Source organism: Plectropomus leopardus, chromosome 7 (genome assembly GCF_008729295.1).
Source record: "Plectropomus leopardus isolate mb chromosome 7, YSFRI_Pleo_2.0, whole genome shotgun sequence".
Lineage (NCBI taxonomy): Eukaryota > Metazoa > Chordata > Actinopteri > Perciformes > Serranidae > Plectropomus > Plectropomus leopardus.
Window position 1 is genome coordinate 15,945,552 of NC_056469.1, and position 18,826 is coordinate 15,964,377.

At 38.9% G+C, this 18,826-nt stretch overlaps 2 protein-coding genes across 8 annotated transcripts in view; both read right to left on the reverse strand.

Annotated features, from left to right (window-relative positions):
* Positions 1-3,391: 3,391 nt before the first annotated feature.
* rcc1 (regulator of chromosome condensation 1) lies at positions 3,392-13,738 on the reverse strand. Its single transcript, XM_042490494.1, has 10 exons — positions 13,672-13,738; positions 11,876-11,972; positions 11,287-11,474; positions 10,646-10,825; positions 7,599-7,695; positions 7,381-7,503; positions 7,100-7,240; positions 5,878-5,997; positions 5,027-5,179; positions 3,392-4,124 (listed from the first exon to the last, which is right to left on the reverse strand). The coding sequence occupies exons 2-10, from the start codon at positions 11,952-11,954 to the stop codon at positions 3,949-3,951; spliced, it is 1,257 nt and encodes a 418-aa protein (XP_042346428.1). The 5' UTR covers positions 11,955-11,972; positions 13,672-13,738; the 3' UTR covers positions 3,392-3,948.
* Positions 13,739-15,597: 1,859 nt separating this feature from the next.
* phactr4b (phosphatase and actin regulator 4b) overlaps positions 15,598-18,826 on the reverse strand; it is a 31,712-nt gene continuing 28,483 nt past the window's right edge. For all 7 annotated transcript variants that reach the window (XM_042489811.1, XM_042489809.1, XM_042489810.1 and 4 more), the window contains 3 exons: positions 18,661-18,798; positions 18,478-18,554; positions 15,598-17,152 (listed from right to left, as the gene is read on the reverse strand). In XM_042489811.1, the coding sequence (XP_042345745.1) occupies positions 17,137-17,152; positions 18,478-18,554; positions 18,661-18,798 (231 nt within the window). In that variant the 3' untranslated portion in view covers positions 15,598-17,136. The remainder of the gene's footprint in view (positions 17,153-18,477; positions 18,555-18,660; positions 18,799-18,826) is intronic.

Sequence of the window (18,826 nt, forward strand, 5' to 3'; positions counted from 1 at the left end):
CATTTAGCTTTACGTATAAAATATTTTTGCCAGAATGAGAATTGTGTTTATCAGCAGATTCTCTAGTTCCTCTCTCTTAACCCGTCCATACATTACATTTACACGTAATCTGGGTTCAACCTTTCCGTTTCCAATACAGCTCAGTGTAACAACAGGAAAAGAAAATATGCTCTGTCGTTTAAATGTTTATATTAAGAAAACAGACAATATCTTCAAAAGTGAATCTTAATTGAAGGAACTGGCTGTAGGATATTAAAAATGTTTTCAAAAGATCGCTTTTTAATCTTGAGCAGTACCCATGTCTTTAAAAATCAAGCACTACTGAATTTGTTTGGATGGAAGTCATTAGCAACCTCTGGTCATTTTAAAAAGGGATCTAAGCCTCTTTTATTTTGGTATTATTCCATTCATACATTCATTAACAATGGCTTGAAGCTTTTATAGATCTTAACCAAGATTAATTGTTTTATGGGATGTGAAGTGTTTTTTTGGGTGGCATGTTGTGTTAAAACTACACTCGCTTTCTATCAATCCATTTTAATCTGTCTTCATCTTAATGTTTCATAAAACACACATGTATCTTCATGTATTTTTTCCAATGTGTCTGTGTTAGAGAGAAAAAAAAGATTTCAAGGTGACTTGATTTATACCACAGGTCCCTGCTGCCACATATTCAACAGGTTCCCACTATGCTGGACCATTTGATGAAAACAACCGAGAGTAAAACCTCTCCTCATCATTCAAATAATCATGAAATATAGCTTGTCTTGATTAAGACGTCCTTGAGAAACAGAACTCAATACAATTCAAAATGAAAGGTTAATTAAGAAAGCAGTGGCTGGCTCGAGGGCCTCCACAACCCAATCAAGGCGGTGCTAAACAATGCAAAATGAGTTCTGTTGTGAGATTATAATTTTAATAACATGATGCCGCGGCGTGCAGCCTGTTACAGATGTGCAGGCAAAAAAGCTTATGAAAGCCTCACGCACAGCTCTTAGTGAAGCAGCCAATTGCTGTGATTAATAAGTCTCCCTTCATCACCAGGGGGAAAGTGTGGTGATGCAGGTGCCTGAGTATCCTCTGTGATTAGTTTAAAGGGAGGAAGATTAGAGCCCACGTGTATTAGGAAAAACTCTGAAAGGAATTAATCGCAGCTGTTATGGCTGGGTTCATGTATGAATGTTTCCCTTTGTGCTGGGAATGTACAAGGTTTTTGGGTTTTAAGGAGTTATCAGTCTTTGAATGCTACATCATGTGGAAGGCTGTTAACAGATGTCAAAGACAGATGCTTTAAGAGCCTTTTTTTAACATCACAGCTCAATTATGGCCCATTTACCTGCGTCTGCACTTTCCTTTTAAAAGCGTAAGAATTCAGCTTTACTGCACCTGAAGGTGAAAAAAATTGAAGGACAGAGATGCAACAACTACATTTTAAAATGAAAGTTCACCCGCAAATCAAAAATAGAGATTTTTTCCTCTTACCTGTAGTGCTGTTTATCAATCTGGATAGTTTTGATGTGAGCTGCCAAGTGCTGGAGATACCGGCCGTAGAGATGTCTGCCTTCTCTCCGATATATCAGAACTAGATGGCACATAATTTATGGTGCTCAAAGTGACAAACAATTACATCATGACCCGGTTACTCAAGATGACCAACAGATCTTGTTGTGAGCAGTTTCATGTGGAAACTGCTAACCACCTCACTGCGCAGAAGGAAGGGTGCATCTACTGCTAGCTAACCTAGCATCACTTAGTTACAGTTCAGCCAGGGAGGATGCTATTAATGTTTCCATCTCGTACTGTCAGGAGCACGAAATTCTTGTCAATGAGTAGAAGCATGCCTCCTTCTGCAGTGATATGGTTGGTGGCTTCGTTAGGAAAAAAAAAAAATCCTGCTGGTAACTGCTCACAACACATCTGTGGATTATCTTCAGTAACTGGGTCATGATTTCTGGAAAGAGAAATTGCTGTCAAAAAATTCAAGTGTATGTTTTGCGTTATGAGCACCACATGCCGAGTGCCATCTAGTTTCATTGCATTGAAGAGAAGGCAGACATCTGTACGGCCGATTTTTCCAACAATCTGCAACTCACACCAAAACTATCTGACTGATATATAGCGCTACAGATAAGAGGAAAAATATATTTACTTTTAATTTTGGGGTGAACTGTCCCTTTTAACAGGTTTAGGAAAAGTAATGGTCTGGAGGTTTCACAAAAATTGTTCACACTAATTTTGAATTGCTAAAATTCAGACACAGTGAGTGATGAAAAGAAATGGGTGCATGTCTAAAGGTCACTTGATCAGTGTTATTATTCTCAAGAAATAGTGTGCAACATGAATATTTTACTCTCATATTTTAACCTCTCATTACTGAACGCAGGTCACGTTTCAGAACAATAAGATGTTACAAGGGTTCGACCGGTTAAGTTGTTGTCAAAATAGGTTATAGTTATCATAGTAGAAAATAGTTAAAAATGGTATGTTGTGTACGGCAGTGTAGTAGAGGGTTGACCGAGGGCAACAATACCTTCAAACTTTAATAGACACTACAATATACATCAAAAAAGAAAATGTAACCCCTTATACACTTTGCAGACTGTCCCTCAAAACCATTTGTAGTGCTCATGTTATAGGTATGATAGAGAAAGCTGCATTTCATTTAATACCTAGAACCCTTTCAGATGTTTTCCACTAAAAAAACAAGAGTGAAGTGACAGAACAGAAGCATTGGAAATAGTTAAGAAAAATCAGCATTCGGGCTCTTAAAGGACTCTAACAGCCACTGTACAAACCTTTACTGATCAACAGCCAACCTTCAAATGTATTTCTGACTAACAGCAGTTAAAAACAAACAAGGGAAAAGGTTCACTCTGATCAATTAACTGCTTATGAAAGATACTTTAGCATTTCAAAGCTTTTTGAGAAGCTTTTTGCCATGAGGGCTTTTCAGGGCCCTTGGTCTTCATCATCGGCCCTTTTGGTCAGATGAAAGCAAGATGAGATGAGTAAGGACCGTGCGTTTCGCCCCAGATAAAACACAAAAGCATAAAGCTTTGATGTTTACTAGCACCATCATTTGCATCCTTAAGCGTTGCCAATTTGCATTCATGACTATGTGTTTGCTATGTGTTGTTGCATACATAATAACGTAAAGCAGCTCTGGGTGCTGAGCAATTGTGACAATAATGCAGAAAAGTGATTTCTTCTTAAACTATTTTACACACTTAGTCAGAACAACCTTAAGTGACAAAAATCATCTTTGGCAAAAGTTTAACGTGATTTTTAGTTTGCCCCATGTCCCATCTGTGGGGGCGACACAGATCTTTTAGTCATTTTTCAAAATGGCTGCAAAATATTTGATGTGCTAGATAAGAAAAGGCTTAAAAAATTAAAATTTCATCTTTATTTTCAGACAGAAGCAACAAAATGCAGGATACAGTATGATGTGTTACCCAATGTCCAAATAGTCCCAAAAATTTTTGTGTGCCCTTGATAATATGAACAGTAGTCTCACATATTGAACTCACTGAGTATAAATGTCCCGTCTGAATCAAGGTCAGTGGAATTATTGCTTTAAAGAAAAGAAAACATAACATTAAAAAGACTATTGTTTGGGGAAGTCATTAAAAGGCCTGCACTCGCTTTTCTTTACGTACATGCAGTCACATTCACATACACCACATTTATCATCTTACAGTCATACTAATGACTCTTAATAAGAATTCAAATGGGACATCAAAAACTAGACTTTAAAAAAATAGTCTCTCATTTGTCATAATCTGACGAACACCCATTAACAGTTCACATAAAAGCGCCCACGCCTTTCACACTCCCTCAGCTAAGCACAAAAAGTCGCATACAGATCAACCGCCACCCCAGATTTAGGCAATCGTGAAAAAGGCCCCATCACTAACCAGATCACAAGATCCCTATGTAAGATGGACATCAGCTCTCCTGCTTGTCTTTGACCAAAAGGACAGTGTGCTGCCCTCCACTGGACACCATCACTACTGCACGGTTCTCCAGCTGCTTGCCAGTCATCTTCACAGGGTTCCACTCATCGTCGTCCATTCCTGTGCCAAGCTGCATGTTGGTGCCCATGCCCCAGGCATACACGGATCCTGGAGTAAACGCAGCCAACAGAAAGTTGAGTAATCACCGTCTTACTTCTTAGCTCTTTGCAAAGACAAATAATTATGACATGCAGTTTAAGAAAAAGAAAAAAAACATCAGAACAGTAGAGAACTTCCTGCAACAATTGACTGTACACCCAACTGGGAATGTCACAAGAACCGATACTTATGCACGGAGTTAATGAAAACACTTTGGAAACATGATGGTACTTGTTCTCCAGTATGCCATTAAATGCCAAAAAAGAAGAACGCCTACCAGCACAGCAGAACAACACACAGAATATGGCAATGAGGGCAGCGACAGCTCCGCCTCGCAAAAACTGTGTTTTCCTGAGGCCAGCATATTTTCTTAATTCTTTAGTATGCCGAGGCGCCAAGTATTTATTCTGTGCCTAATGCTCCATGTTTGATGCTTTCTCACTGATATTGATCACAAAATTTCAGATAACGTGACATGCCCTAACCCAAATATACTAAAATGACCTGTATTTGTGTTTTCCTGACAGACCCCTCTTGCATTTGAGAGATTAATGATTGCACTCTGTAAATAATAAGTAAAAACACAAGTAAAACACAAGTTAGGGTGGGTGGTGGTGTGTACACAAAGTGTGACTTTAAAGCAGGAGATTGCATTTATGTGCAATGCTGTAGTTTTTTAACCATAATCATATAATTGTCCTTACTATAGACATAAAGGTGGTTGATCAAAAACAAAAAAATAAATAAATAAATAAAACCAAAAAAGTCCTATGGGTTAGTTTTGAAGGCACTGTCGAACTGTTATCGTTAAAAAAGAGGAACTTGTAGTTTACTGCCTTATATGAAAGCAATATATAACAGTCTCAGAAGATGATAACTCAATCCTCTGCAGCATTTGCTCAGTTTCTCACCCTCTCTGGTGACGGCATAGCTGACAGTCGCTCCACATGTCAATCCACCGGCCGGCTCCATCCCCATCACAGGAGTGGGCTCGCTCTTTTCTCCAGAACCTCGGCCCAGACCAAGACGACCGTATTCTTCTCTGCCCAGGGAATACACTTGTCCTAAAAGGATGAAGAAAAAAGGGAAACATTTAAATAAATGTTTGTTTAAATACTTCAGATTAAACCAGCTGGGTCCTTGGTATCTGTGAAACAGCTTTACAACCAAATTACTGACCTACTGATTTGCCAGTGAGGTTTTCAGAAGAAAATTAAAAAAGACAGACTGTTTAGTTGTGTATTTTGTGTTTTAATATACTTTTGTTTATTGCCCTTTTCAACCTTTTTCAGCCAGGCACTTTTTCCACATAGATACAGTTATAGGACCGCGGTGAGTCCCTTCATAACTCCGGCTTTGCTTTTTAACACAATACCAAACAATGCAAGCGTTTTCTAAACAATAACAGTGGCATACTATGGCAATAACAATGACTTACTGTTCCTGTTAAATGGCAGCTACTCTTGCTCCATGCTCAGAAGATAGGCAGTTAACTGCTAACTGCTGTGATCTGCTCGATAAATCTCCTAGCGATGGGTTGCGCATACTACATGTCGTCGAAATGTCACACTTGACCCTTTCTACTTGCTGTCCCTTTTACAGAGATATCAATTTAGCACTATTACTGCCTTCACTGGCAGAGTAAAGGTTAAACAATTGTATCCATTCATTCCGCAACCGTAGTTTTTATAAAGAACAGCAAGGTGGAAAAAAGTTTGACATTCCCATCTTGAATAGGCAGGGTAAGTTAGTAGGAGCTTACCTTCAGCATCAAGGCAGAGTGAGTGATGTTGTCCTCCAGCGAAGTCCACCCAGGTGGTGCCGGAGTTTTTGAAGCATGTCAGTAATACTGGGTTAAAACACAGCTCAACGTTTTTAGTGCCTGTATAAAAAAAGGTGTAAGAACACATTAAATAACCTGAAAATGTTTGATGGACTTACCTTAGAGCAGAATGTGAACAGCTGACTCATGGCTAACCATAAGTCAGTGTCAGATACCACTGCAGTTGAAGTTATAAACAAATTTGATAAATTGACTATCAAACTTTTTAAAATTGAAGTGCCATACTTACAGCCAGGCAAGACCATCCTGACGACATGAGATTAACACTGTTTCACTCTTTGTATCAGTGTGGACTCTCTGCCGCCCTAGACACTTTCAGTGGGCAGGAGTACTCACCTTTACTGACAAACTCCTTCAGCCAATTCTGACATTAGCATGAGCCTCAACCACACAAATACGTTGTCAGTCAGACAGTAACAGCATATCTAAAAAAGGTAGGTATAAAAAAGGTATACGTGTACCTTGTCCAGAACAATTCCCATGCGGATTTGGTGATACACTGGCTTTGACAGTATATTCCGTAATTTCTCATTCAGCAAACAGCTGCCTCTGGACTGTCAAATACCAGCTGGTAGCCTCCTTGTTGTATGTCCAAAGCATTGTGAACACTGATCCACATGGCTGTGATCCCCACTTCACTGAAGTGTCTCATATCTGGTCTTCAGTTAGCACAATCAGTGGCGAAACAACAATGAACACTGGATTTGTACCAGGGAAAATCTTTTTCACCAACGGAGCCAGTTGATAAATCCAGCTTTTCCCATATCCAGTCAGGAAGAGCAGCAAAAACAGTTTCCTTTGAGAAACTCCGCCATTGTACTCTTGTTCTTGTTTAATTGTGGTTACCGACTGTTTCAGCAATAACTTATTGCGTTCACTCCACTACCATTAGAGTTAGCGGTTTTTGATTCAGGAGCTGCCATTACTGTTCTGCAACCTTGCAGGTTACATCATCAACTACATTGCAGTACCTGATTGGCTGCTCACGGTGGTAACTATGGTGCAGATCCCTGTTTGGCCCAGATTGGATTTCAGTTTCTGGAAAGTGTTTGTCGTGGCAGTTAATCCAGACTGATACAGAGGTTGAAACAGGATGTTGAGCTCAGTCATTAGGATGGTCGTACCAGTCTACCGTACTTACCCAGCTGGTGATAATTTGTGAGACCAAATCCATAAACGTGTCCATCTTTTGTCAGAGCAAAGGTGAAGTAAGCCCCACAGAAGGCATCTATGATGTGGACTTTTCCTTTGATTTTTACAATCTGTGGTAGCAGCAGCCGCACTAAAATCACAGAATACAGTTAGCCAGAATGCCACAGCAATATACAATACACACAAGTCATAAAACATCTACTGTATTCTAATGTGATCATTTTATTCCATCGTTGATAGTTGGGGCTTGAAAAGGCTTGTATAACTTACTGAGGCCTTGCCTGCCTCCTCTGTCTGAAGAACGCTGAGGCACTCTTCCCAGCTGCCCCTGCTGTGCGTTGCCTGATGTGTAAAGATTTCCGTCCAGTGTAACCAGAACAAGGTGGTCATTTCCTATTAAAGAATTCATGAAAATTAAACAGACATTGTTAGAAGTAAATAGGCAGCATACAAACAAGAACTTATGAAGGTAAAGAGGGCTTTCTTACCTGATGCAATTTTCACAACAGTTTCTGGCATGGGGACTTTGACTGGAGAAAGACTCTGAATCATGGGCGCCAGTAGACCTATTACTCCATTGCTATCCTGGGAAAAGGGGTCCAGTACATTAATAGTTAAACCCAATTATACACAATGCTCACACTTTGAGTTATTAAAGTATAGCATAACTTAAAATGGGACCACTTTGGTCAACAATTTTCTATCTTTGCTACAATGATATAATTAAAGCTGATAATCAAACCTGGGAGCAGTGAGTACATTTATACGTGCAAAATAGTGCCATTTTTGGCCTTATTCTGAAAAAGACAATATCCTTGCTAAGCTATTAACATGGCTAATGAAAATGAATATTCCACTAATACTCCCATTTACATGCAGCTGTGCATATTCTGATTAACATGCCCTAATGTGTTGTTTATCACTTCAATTATGGAAATGTAGAGCATCTGGAGCCACTTGACATTTGGTGGGCTTGTTGGCCCATGCAAGCTCAGCCTCCGTCTTAAATTCCTTCTACCACCTTCTTGAAAGGTCAGCACTCTGGTATTTGTGCTCATCCTAAAACTTGTTGATATCCAAGTCTTTTATAGTCTTTAAAAGCAGCTGTGTTTCTGCTTCTAAACAGACAGGAGGGCTTTTCTGCATGCAGCTCTACTCCAGCTTTGTAAACTGTTGGCTAGGTGGTTTGTGCACAACGCAATCCTGACAACGCACAGAGTCAACCGTAAACAGTAAACAGGCTTTGTGTTGCAAACTGCAGTAATAAAGCCCCAATAGATGCATTTTCCAAATCTAATTAGCTGTTCACATGCCCAAATAATGCTTCTACAACCCAAATAATAATATTTAACATTATGATTTTTTACATGTTTGTACATACTTTGATGCCTACTAAACACAGTCCAAAATACCCTTAATAATACATTAGTCCTTACACTATGTAGGTTATCATTTATTCTGTTTTGAACTTAGTAAATGCACTGTGGTTTATGTCCACATATATCAATTACATTTCAAAAGGTATTCGTTTCTGTCACAGTCTTTGTCCTTTGGTCTACCTACTTGACAGCCTCACCCACCAAACTAAAGTAAGCTAAAAGGTCAACCCAACCAACCGGTTAATCACGCTTAAGCAAACGTAATTACAGTAATTACTTGATTCTTGGGACAGCTTCATTAAATGTTTTAGGTGACTGCAGTGCTTAACAATTTACTTGGATGAGAAAGAAATTGCGAATGGAGGGAGATATTACAACTCAATATGATGGTGATAATTATAGCAAGAATAAACATGGATGATACAGGCAGACAACAAACAAACAAGACGATGAGGCGCAGCTCCTTTGAGAATGGACCTGGGGCGGGCAGTATGAAAGACAGAGATATTGTGGAGTAAAGATGTACAGGCGATGCAATTAGAGACATCTGACCTGACAAATTTCTTCTGAATGGAAATGAACTGATGGGATAAAAACTGCACTTATAAAAACATTGAAAATACAAATTAGATCTGAAAAAAAAAACACAAAAAAAACAATGACAACTACTGGTAATAAGGATTCCTTTTCAAAACAGAGGTTAGTGAGTGTTTCACATAGTTAATTTCAGCTCTGCCTAAAATCAAGTGGGAGTGAAGAGAGTGGGCAGAGGTAATAGAGATGTAATTGCCAGTGTGCCATTGAGTATTAATAATGAAAAACCCACAAGCAACTTTGCAAGAGGAGTGATAAGTGCTGAGAGATGAAAACAATAAAGAATGGCATTGAAAGGATCATCAAACTATGTTTGAATGACAGTTTGAAGCTACCCACCCCCCACCCCAGCATCAGAGATTTGGTTATGTAGACACAGCAAAACAGCAAAAAATTCAGAAAGATGGACATGGGAAAAAGCTCAAAACCTCAGACTATGGGAAGTACAACTCTTGTGCTGCATTTCTTGTGTTCAAGGCGATTAAAAAGCTCTGATGAAAGATGGACACACCACTGCGGATAATCAGGCTTGCAGGGTTAACAAAGAAAACTGAAGAGAGGATGACTCTGGTTATTTTTTTATGCCGGATTATTTACAGCACAGCAGAAGGGGCGCCTAAACCTGACAAAGTTAATTTGTTGTTACAGCAGTAGAGCAGCTCTCCTCCCTTTCTGTCTTATGCTCCTCCTACCAGACGATCACGGGCATATGTGCCCCTGCTTCATACAGTAACCCAGTGTTTCCTTTACATGGATTTATTTAATCTTTTTTCACTGTACAGTTGCACACATCTCATTCACTCAGCCCATCTTTGTGCCCTTCTCTGTATTTACAAGTTCGTTTTTCAGTGCCGGCAGGGGAAGTGGATGTGTTTAAATGTACATAAAGTATATCATTTTGTTGACACTGTGCTGAGTGTAGAAGAAAAAACGATTAATATGTTCAGGCTCAAACTGTGTGCTAATGAGCTCTAAAGTCTTTAAATTAAATAGTCAGCAGGATATTCTGTATCACTTGCTAAAGTTTCAGTCAAGATGAATTCTTAACAGCTTTTAACTCTTAAAAATGTTAAAAATGTTAAAAAATGTTTTATGTTGCTTCAAACTCAAATGGGCCTGGAAAGATATGATACTGCCGAAACCATTGAGATACATCAAATGAGTAAAAAAAAAAACAACAAAAGGGTTAATACTGAGGATATAGTATATGGATAGCAGTCATATTTGTGTTTTTAAATCAGAAATTAGGACATTTTATTGGAAAACATTACATATTGTTGAAATGCACAAGTGAATTATTTGACGAGTATCAGTCCTGAGAGCAAATATCCTTTGAAAAGACTGGCTGCAAATGCAGTATGTTTGTAGTGGTCAGTTGTATGTGCAAGTTGAACATGAGCACAGAACATTTCCATAGGTCCTTGAGTGTATTTTGTGGGTGGAAGGAATGGAAAAGGTAGAAACATCACCAGCTGACTAAATGTAGGGGAAATCTTTCACAAACACAAGCATACACACTTCCAACCACAGGCCTAGGTGACTGAAAGCAGTGAGTAACTCACCCTGAAGGTTCCCCAAATGAACACCTTTCCATCCTCTGTAAGTGCAGCTGTGTGGCTGTCCCCTGCAGACACCTGGACCACCTTCTCCGTCAATAGCACCTTTCCTGGAACCTTGTCAGACCCCTCCTCTGTTGTATCCCGACCAAGGGCACCTTCATCGTTACAGCCGAAAGTGTAGACCTACAACAACATAAGTATCAGTTTGTCTGGGAAACTCACAACCCTTCGATAAAATGTTAAGAGTAGTGGTTCCCAACTGGTCTGACCAGGAGGTCCATATTTCTCCTTAGTCATTAGATGAAGGTCTACACATTATAAATAAAAACATATTCACCTTTATTTCACAAAATCTAAACAACATGCTGGCTTTGCACAAAAGGAAATAAAACATAGCAAGAAATAAACAGAAATGGCGCTTCTAAATAAAAGCTCTGTGCCAAGAAATTCACTTTATTTCAAAATAAATTGTGCTTTTCAAAAACTTGAAATGTTCATGTGTCAGTTGTGGTCCATTCAGAATAGACCCACTAACCACTTTTGGACAGCGGCCCACCAGTTGGGATCATTGTGTTAGAAGGCGCTTAAGTAGTATGAGACAGACAATTTGAATTGGAAGAGAAATAAGAAGGATGTGTCCTTACATGTCCTGTGTCACTGAGGCAGACAGTGTGCATGCCTCCAGCCATCACTTGAACAATTTTCTCTGGCAGGGGCACGAGGGCCGGCTTCTTCTTCTCATAGATGTCGTCGCCTAGACCCAACTGTCCAACGTCACCCTGGCCCAGAACAAGAACCTGACCTGCCTCCTTGCCATGACTCCTGTGGGATACTGTTACAAACACACACACACACACACACACACACACACACATTTATACCCGTTATTTAATTTGATCAAAGCTGTTGTTAGTCTCACAAGACCAAACTTGACTTTGGCGTAACTGACATGGGATATGAGGTAACTTGTTAAACCTGTGGTGGCATCGTTGGGTGGGGCATGCTTTCTTTTTAATTTGGGTGCACACTGTTATCTTGTTAGTAATATGATCTGTTTCTTCAAATAGAAATCTATCTGTTATGTATGTTTCAATAAAGTCTCTGTCAAAAAAGTTGATATAAAACAAACGTGAAAGAATATTACTTTGTCATTAGTGACCACAGACGATGTGGCTAATGCAGTTTGGTCGTCTTTATTAACCTTACATTTTTGTTAAAAGGCCAGTGATTTACCTTTCAGCTTCTTGGGGACTCCTTCGTCCTCCACTATAGGCTCAGACTTCCTCTTGTTGGTGGTCCTTCTAGCAGGCATGACGGCAACACTTGAGGACTTTGGGAAAAACATGAGAAGAGACTGCTGTAAGATATTATTACAATGATTAAAGTCACTGAGCTGTAGGTGCAAAACTACTACATAAAATGGGTGTATACTAGAAGACACTGCAAAAAAATCAATTACAAATGCAACCGCAAAGCTTAATAAAAAAAGGTAAATGCAGGTGTCAGATTACCAAAAATACCACTTTGATATGATAGCTTTTGAGGCAAAATGAACTGTAACAATAATGCCTGAACTGCAGATCTATTAATCTCAAAAACTACAACTGTAACACAAAGCAGGGATTGCAAACTGAACGTTACTAATTATAAACTGCCTGTTGGCAATAGGCAGTCAGTTTTGGCAACTGGAACTTTAGAGGAGACCAAAACCAGAATGACTGCTTTTAGTTGTACTGCTGTTTTTCCTGGTGAGAAAAACTCCGCACAAAATGTTCAACTAGAGTTAAAATGACCAATAGATCATGAAATTAAACATACAAAACAGCATTTTAACAATTTGACTTGTTCATTTATTGTGCAAAAATGCTCTTTGCTGGTTCTAGTTTTGAAAATACAATAATGAATTATTTTCTCTTTTTAAAACTCACCGTAATTTAATGTTCTTGGGGGTTAAACTGTCAGTCAGATACAACAAGCAATTTAAATGTCACTGGGCTCTAGGAAGTAACAGTTGGCTTGGTTTACATACATAAAAGGTAAATTACAGCCTTCGAAATCCATAAATGCACAAAAGTATCTGGGTCTGCACTTTGTATCAGAGCATCTACGGAAAGTCTGGGGCTCATTCGAGCAATTTATGAGCACAGGGATGAAATCAAATTGTCTATCATGGCCTCTACTACAGGCCTGAAACATACTGGACCTTATGCAATGTTGTGAGGTTTTAAGAAAGAGGTATATCCATGATAAGCAGCAGTGGCATTCGCATAAACGAACATGCCTGCTAGCAAACGCAGCTGACCAGCATACACAATCAGTCCTTATTTAGTTCGTGACATTAACCAGAACCTGTTGTGGTCCAACACATGTCAGAGTCGTTTCAATGGCTGGATAAGTGTCAGGTATTTTCACCCCACAGACAGTTGTGCTGTACCCGCTTATGCTCTCATACTGGTCTAGTATTTAGGTCCACAAAATGAATACAGCAACTGGAGACACTTTCAGCTCTCGGTGACACCCGCGACTCTTTGATACACACTAACTTTTCGAAAGCATATGTTTAGAAAGTCCTGCAAGTAATTCTACATTTAATTTGTTCTCGAAGTATATCCCAGTTTAAAATAAGCAGCGTGATCTAACGCTGGCTGTGCCCATGTGTCCTTGCTAACATTTCGATAGCTAGTTTACCAAGAGTTTTACGTGGCTCAGCGTCACTCCTCTTCTTTATTGTAAGTAATTGTGGCATAGTCGGATGCTGATAAAGTAAGAATGTAGGATGCAAACGTCGTGTTTTTGCCACACAGAGAACAATGATTAAAGTACAGCTAATAGTGTGTATGACACTAGCTAACGTTCAGATCTGTTTGCTAGCGAGCGCTGACTAGCTTGCGGCGTTAGCGTGACATTTGGGAATGAATGAAACAAAAACACATAATTTATTAAATGAGCTGCATATACCTTGCTTAAGTAGTGTTTATTCTTGTTTATCTTTCACAGTTTGAGAGTTCAGCAGCTGATAGTGTACTGACCTGAGGTGTGAAGAAGTTTGCAGTTTGCCCAAAAGTGAACGTGCGTAGTTTGTTCCCGGTCTTCAGACACGCACCATACGTATGACGTCACGTTGTGAAATCCCTGCCTCCTTAAAGAAACAGTAGCACTCAGTAGCTCTGGGTGGAAAAAGTCTTGAGGAAGTCCTGCATTCAAAATTCAGTAACCAAGAACCATACTTTAATATTATCAATACTCAGTTTAGAAAAGCAAAGCAGTTATTGTGCAGCAGAATGTCTCCTGTTAGTATTACATCACGTTATAGCCTATTATTTGATATTATTGTCTTAACAAATGAGTGGCATGCCATTGTTGCATCTTATTTTAACAACCTTTAGCTTGGGATGCACGAAAATATCGGCACATCGTCGGTGTCAGCCAATATGCTGATTTCTGCAGGTATGACAAACTTACTGTTTATTGTAGCTGAGTCAAGATTTCTTTATTTTATTTTTTTAATTGACAAAGTGAACATATACAAAACCTAAGTTAAATTATTTTCCTATTATGCACAATTAATGAAGATAAAAACATTGATTTATGTCCCCATCTATTGGTGTTCCAATATCATACCTGTATACATGCATAATATCTGTTAATTCCACAAAGAGACTTGATCTCTGAAATTAGGTGGGAATAAAAGTGGATATCGGCATTGATTATTGGCCAAATGAGTTGTTATATATCTGCATATTAGATATTGGCAAAAAAAAAATCCAATAACTACTTAAAAATCTTACATAGCATAATCTATATCGCAATAATGGAATCTCCACTATTTATAGTTGGATTTTATTACAAACTATAACAATGTACTGTATTTCAGAAGCTTGTAAATATATGTTATATTATATTTTAATTTGCAAAAATTCACCCCAAAAATTGAAACACTGGATTAAACATTGATTTACTTCAAGATCAATTAACTGATCTTTAGTTGTTTTCACCTTCATCCATCCACATGCTGTAATGACATTTATAATTATCTTGGCATAAAGATACAATATGTATAGAGATGAGAACAAGGCATAATTAATTGTGGATGTACCCCACTTGTAAAATATTGTACTCCATATTAGACTTTCAGAGTATGATCTAGTTTTGGTTCAGTCTTTGCTCTAAGATTGTTTAATATATTCTGCTTTATAGTTCATATCTATCACCATAAGAAATACATTCCTCTTTTAATGTAAATTGTATGTGAATCATTATCTCTTGTTTCTGTATAATCTGTACATTTGTCCCTAACTATACATATTTAATGAATATTTTCCTATGCATGGGTCTTTCTTTCTTTTTTTGCATGATAACCCAGTATGTACCCTTTATATGTGTAACAATCTGAGGATGCTGTCTTTCCTCATTATTCATTTAATCTACATCCTAGTGTTGTTTTGCAATCTGTTTTCCTGCAGCTACAACAATGTAACTTCTTCATCTTACAACGTCACTTATCATCATATCTCATATGAGATTACTAATGATATATTAATAGAAAACATATACTGCTTTAAACCTCTGGGATGTACACGCAGCCAATGTATCCCTATGTTCCTATAAACCATGTCTTTGCAAATTTTTGTTAGAGCAACAGCTTTGGTCCCTGTTTAGTGTTTTCTTCCTGTCAGCTACTGCGTTAAAAACAATGCAGCAGAAAATACACTTAGACCTATTTATATTGTTTATGCTGACAATTTTGAAACAATCCATTGATTATATATTATGCATGATACATCTTACACTAGCTCCAGGTTTAGCACCTCACTTGCCACCAGGTGTCACTACAGTCTCATATTCATGATCAAGAGGTTCAAATTTAAGTTTTCCCTACAAATCTCCATCTGTACACATCAATAGGTTGGACAGATCTATTGATTAAAGAGCCAGGTGCAGAGTCATTGCACAGGTTCAAGGAATTGTACGATTTTTAATTAGATCCAGATGTGACTATTTACAATTAAAAAGAAAACTGTCAGTCCATACAATTCCACATTCAATTAAAAAGGAACTTAGTTTTACAGAAAAGGTACACTTTCATATTCCCATTCTTGTAGCAATTAATCATAAACTAATATTCTGTGCTTAAAAAAATAGCAACCTATAATACTTTCATATTTAAAATTTCTTTTCAAATGAAAGGAAGACAAGATATACACAAGCATCAGTTAAACCTATATCAACCTGTACACAGCATAGAGAACCCTGTAAGCTACTGGCCAGACAACAATATGAGATAAAACACTTCTGCAGTTTCAAAAGATTCCAGCCAAAATGACTCCCTGTTGACCGTTTATACGTTTTCTGATTTTTTTCTTTGATAAATCCCTGATCTACACGCACAGCAACTTACATTTAATTCTTAGTATACACACTACTAGCGTGACCTTATTCAAAATGGCTACAGAATGCATTGCATGTTTGATCTTTAAAGGGAAGTACAAAAACTCATAAAAAAGTATAAATGAAGAGAGATTATCCAGATCCATTGGCATTGGATACTGTGTTGGCTCATGCAGTGGATTGCAGAAATCAGTGATATGAAAACCAGTATCCTATAGTCCTTTAGGCATCGGGTATGTTGGCACACATTAAAAACACCAACAAGCCTCCTGACCTGCCCCTTTTTCTATATCTATACTGACACTTAAATGGCCACCTCACATCACAATCATAAATACAGGCAAGCCAAATAAAAAAAGGCTCAAATAAAAGCTGTCACTACTCATGTGATCAAAATTACATTATAAAATATCTTGTGCATTACAGAATATTTTGTAATTAGATCTTTCCAAGTTTCATTCTAAGGTATAACAATAGCAGTCTGTACACAATTAATATAAAACACACACAATATCCCAGAGATGTCCAGTCCTATAACAGAATATCCCAGTCTTCACCCTCCAGCCCGCTCTTGCTGCAGCTGTTTGTCTCTTATCTATTATTACTGTGGAGTATTATAAGTCATCATCATTATTATTACTATTATTATTGTGTGTTATTACATTAACAAGATGAATTAGCTTTTCCATATACAGTAAAGAAGAAAAAGGCAACACAGAATGAGGCCGCGTTAAAGGTTGTAACTAGATCCAAGTCCCTGAGGGGTACCACAGAACAGCAGAGTGAGTCAGCCCTGTAGGTCCTCTGCCACTTCCCCGCTTCATTGGCACGTGGTTCCCCCTGTCGTCTGGGAGAAATACTGCATCTGGTCCTCACCCACCACCACCTCAGTTTAGTGAAAGCAATGTAGTGGTAGGGTAATGGAGGGCAAGCGAGAAGCATTCTTGTTTTAAGTCAGTTCCAGGCGTTCCCTGATAATCTGTACAGTACATTCGGGCAACGAAAAAGGGCGATCTGTCTGCATAGGGAGCAGCTTCTTGCCTCACAGAGATGTTAAGTGCTTCATTATCCGCGCAGAGGCGGTGGTGAGGGGGTGGGGGAGGGGGCTAAGGCCGATGAAACCTAAACAAAACAGAAAGATCTTATGAGGCATGAACAGACTTTAACATTCTGTTTAATGGTACAATCATAAAGATTTTCCTGAAATCAAACCCCACGTTTGATACAGTTTGTAGCGTTTGTACGTTACTGTTCACATTTGACACAATAGCAGTTCCATTTTCAGTACAGTACCCAATGGCACTGTGGGTACTGAAAGTGTTTTTTGAACAAGCTGCAGGGGTGATGTGGTAGACTAAAATGAAATTCTGCTCCTCTGCTCTTTTCTGATCACACATAGAGCTTATCTTTTGTCTTTGTCTGTTTTCATGCTTGTATTTGTTTCTGCTTCTGTAGCAATGATACTAGGCTATCACTCAGATATTATAGTCAAAAAAGTAGACCAGCCAACATCCCATCCCAACACATTGGCACTGCAGTGGTTGTTTTGACTTGCTGGAAAGCCGACTGAACAGGGGAGAGAGCAGCTGACAGGGTGGCCGATGGAGCTCCATAACTGGCTCCGAGGCACTTCCGCCTCCTTTCTGAAGTTGAACCCAGCGGCTCTGTGGAGCTCTGTTGCCGGCCTCAGACCTCCCTGGCTGGCTTCCAGGTTTTGGTGCGCTTTACGGTACTTTCACCTTGCCTGGATTTAACATGACTCGGTAGCGCTGATGTAATTCAGTCAGTAACCAACCCTACCTATGGTCTGTATTTTTTCATCAATAGCCAATGTTTTTACATTCTGAAATTGGATCTCTCTATAGTTATTTTCATTGTTAGTGGTGGGTCCATCATTTCTGTGCTGGATTCAATTTGCCTTCACATGCACAAGGGCTTTACTCGTTGCATGAACATAATCCACCTTTACATTTCTTTAATCTCATATCACCCTCACTGTTGACTGTTCACCCACAACTCTGTATCAGAGCTGTATCAAGTAACTGCTAATGCAAACCAAACATTTCTGCTTCTGCTTCCCATTAAAAAATCTTTAAATGACACACGAGGTGGCTTATTTTGTGAAGCAGTCACATGAAACAAAATGTATTTGACACAGAGGTTAGTGCTGGAAGCGTTACTTCCTCTACAAAACAAGGCAGAAGTAATTTTTTTTGTATTTTTTGTTAATGGATAACTTTCAAACATGCCAGGGAGTAATGGAACAACAAAAACTGCTTCACCTTCAACAGATAAAACAGCTACTCTTCTGTTGTAAGTAGCAGCACATAGAGTATTTGCTGTAGTATTAAATCACTTTTGCTGTTCCCATGGTAACCATGGTGGCCGCCAAATCCGTCAGGACTGAAAGGATTGTAATGTCAAGATCCATCTGATAAAAGGGATACCTCGTGTAGATTCTGCTCTCTTCATGGACCTCCATTTCAGTGCTCTTATAATCGTTGAGCTCCTTCCGGATGGCCGCCTAGACGAAGCAACGGGAAAGAGAGTCAGTGTGCTAACACGTTTGATGCTAATGTTATGTGAAACATAAACCAGTGCTTGTTGAACACGGCAAACTGAATGATTACCTTGTCAGCAGGAGTCAGCTTGGTCCACGGCTTGTCTGCTCTCCGATCATAGTCTTGGGCATCCGTGACTTCCACATACTCGTGGAATCGGAGGATCTTTCTTGCCTGTAGTTCTGCAACTGTGGGTCTTTGACTCAGCTACAATAAACAGATGTCAATTTAATAT

Coding starts and splice junctions, on each gene's coding strand:
- rcc1 (XM_042490494.1), bottom strand. CDS start 11,954: ATGCCTGCTAGAAGGACCACCAACAAGAGGAAGTCTGAGCCTATAGTG. Junction 11,475..11,875: donor AGTCCCCAAGAAGCTGAAAG/GTAAATCACTGG, acceptor TGTTTGTAACAG/TATCCCACAGGAGTCATGGC. Junction 7,504..7,598: donor TGTTGTGAAAATTGCATCAG/GTAAGAAAGCCC, acceptor ATTCTTTAATAG/GAAATGACCACCTTGTTCTG.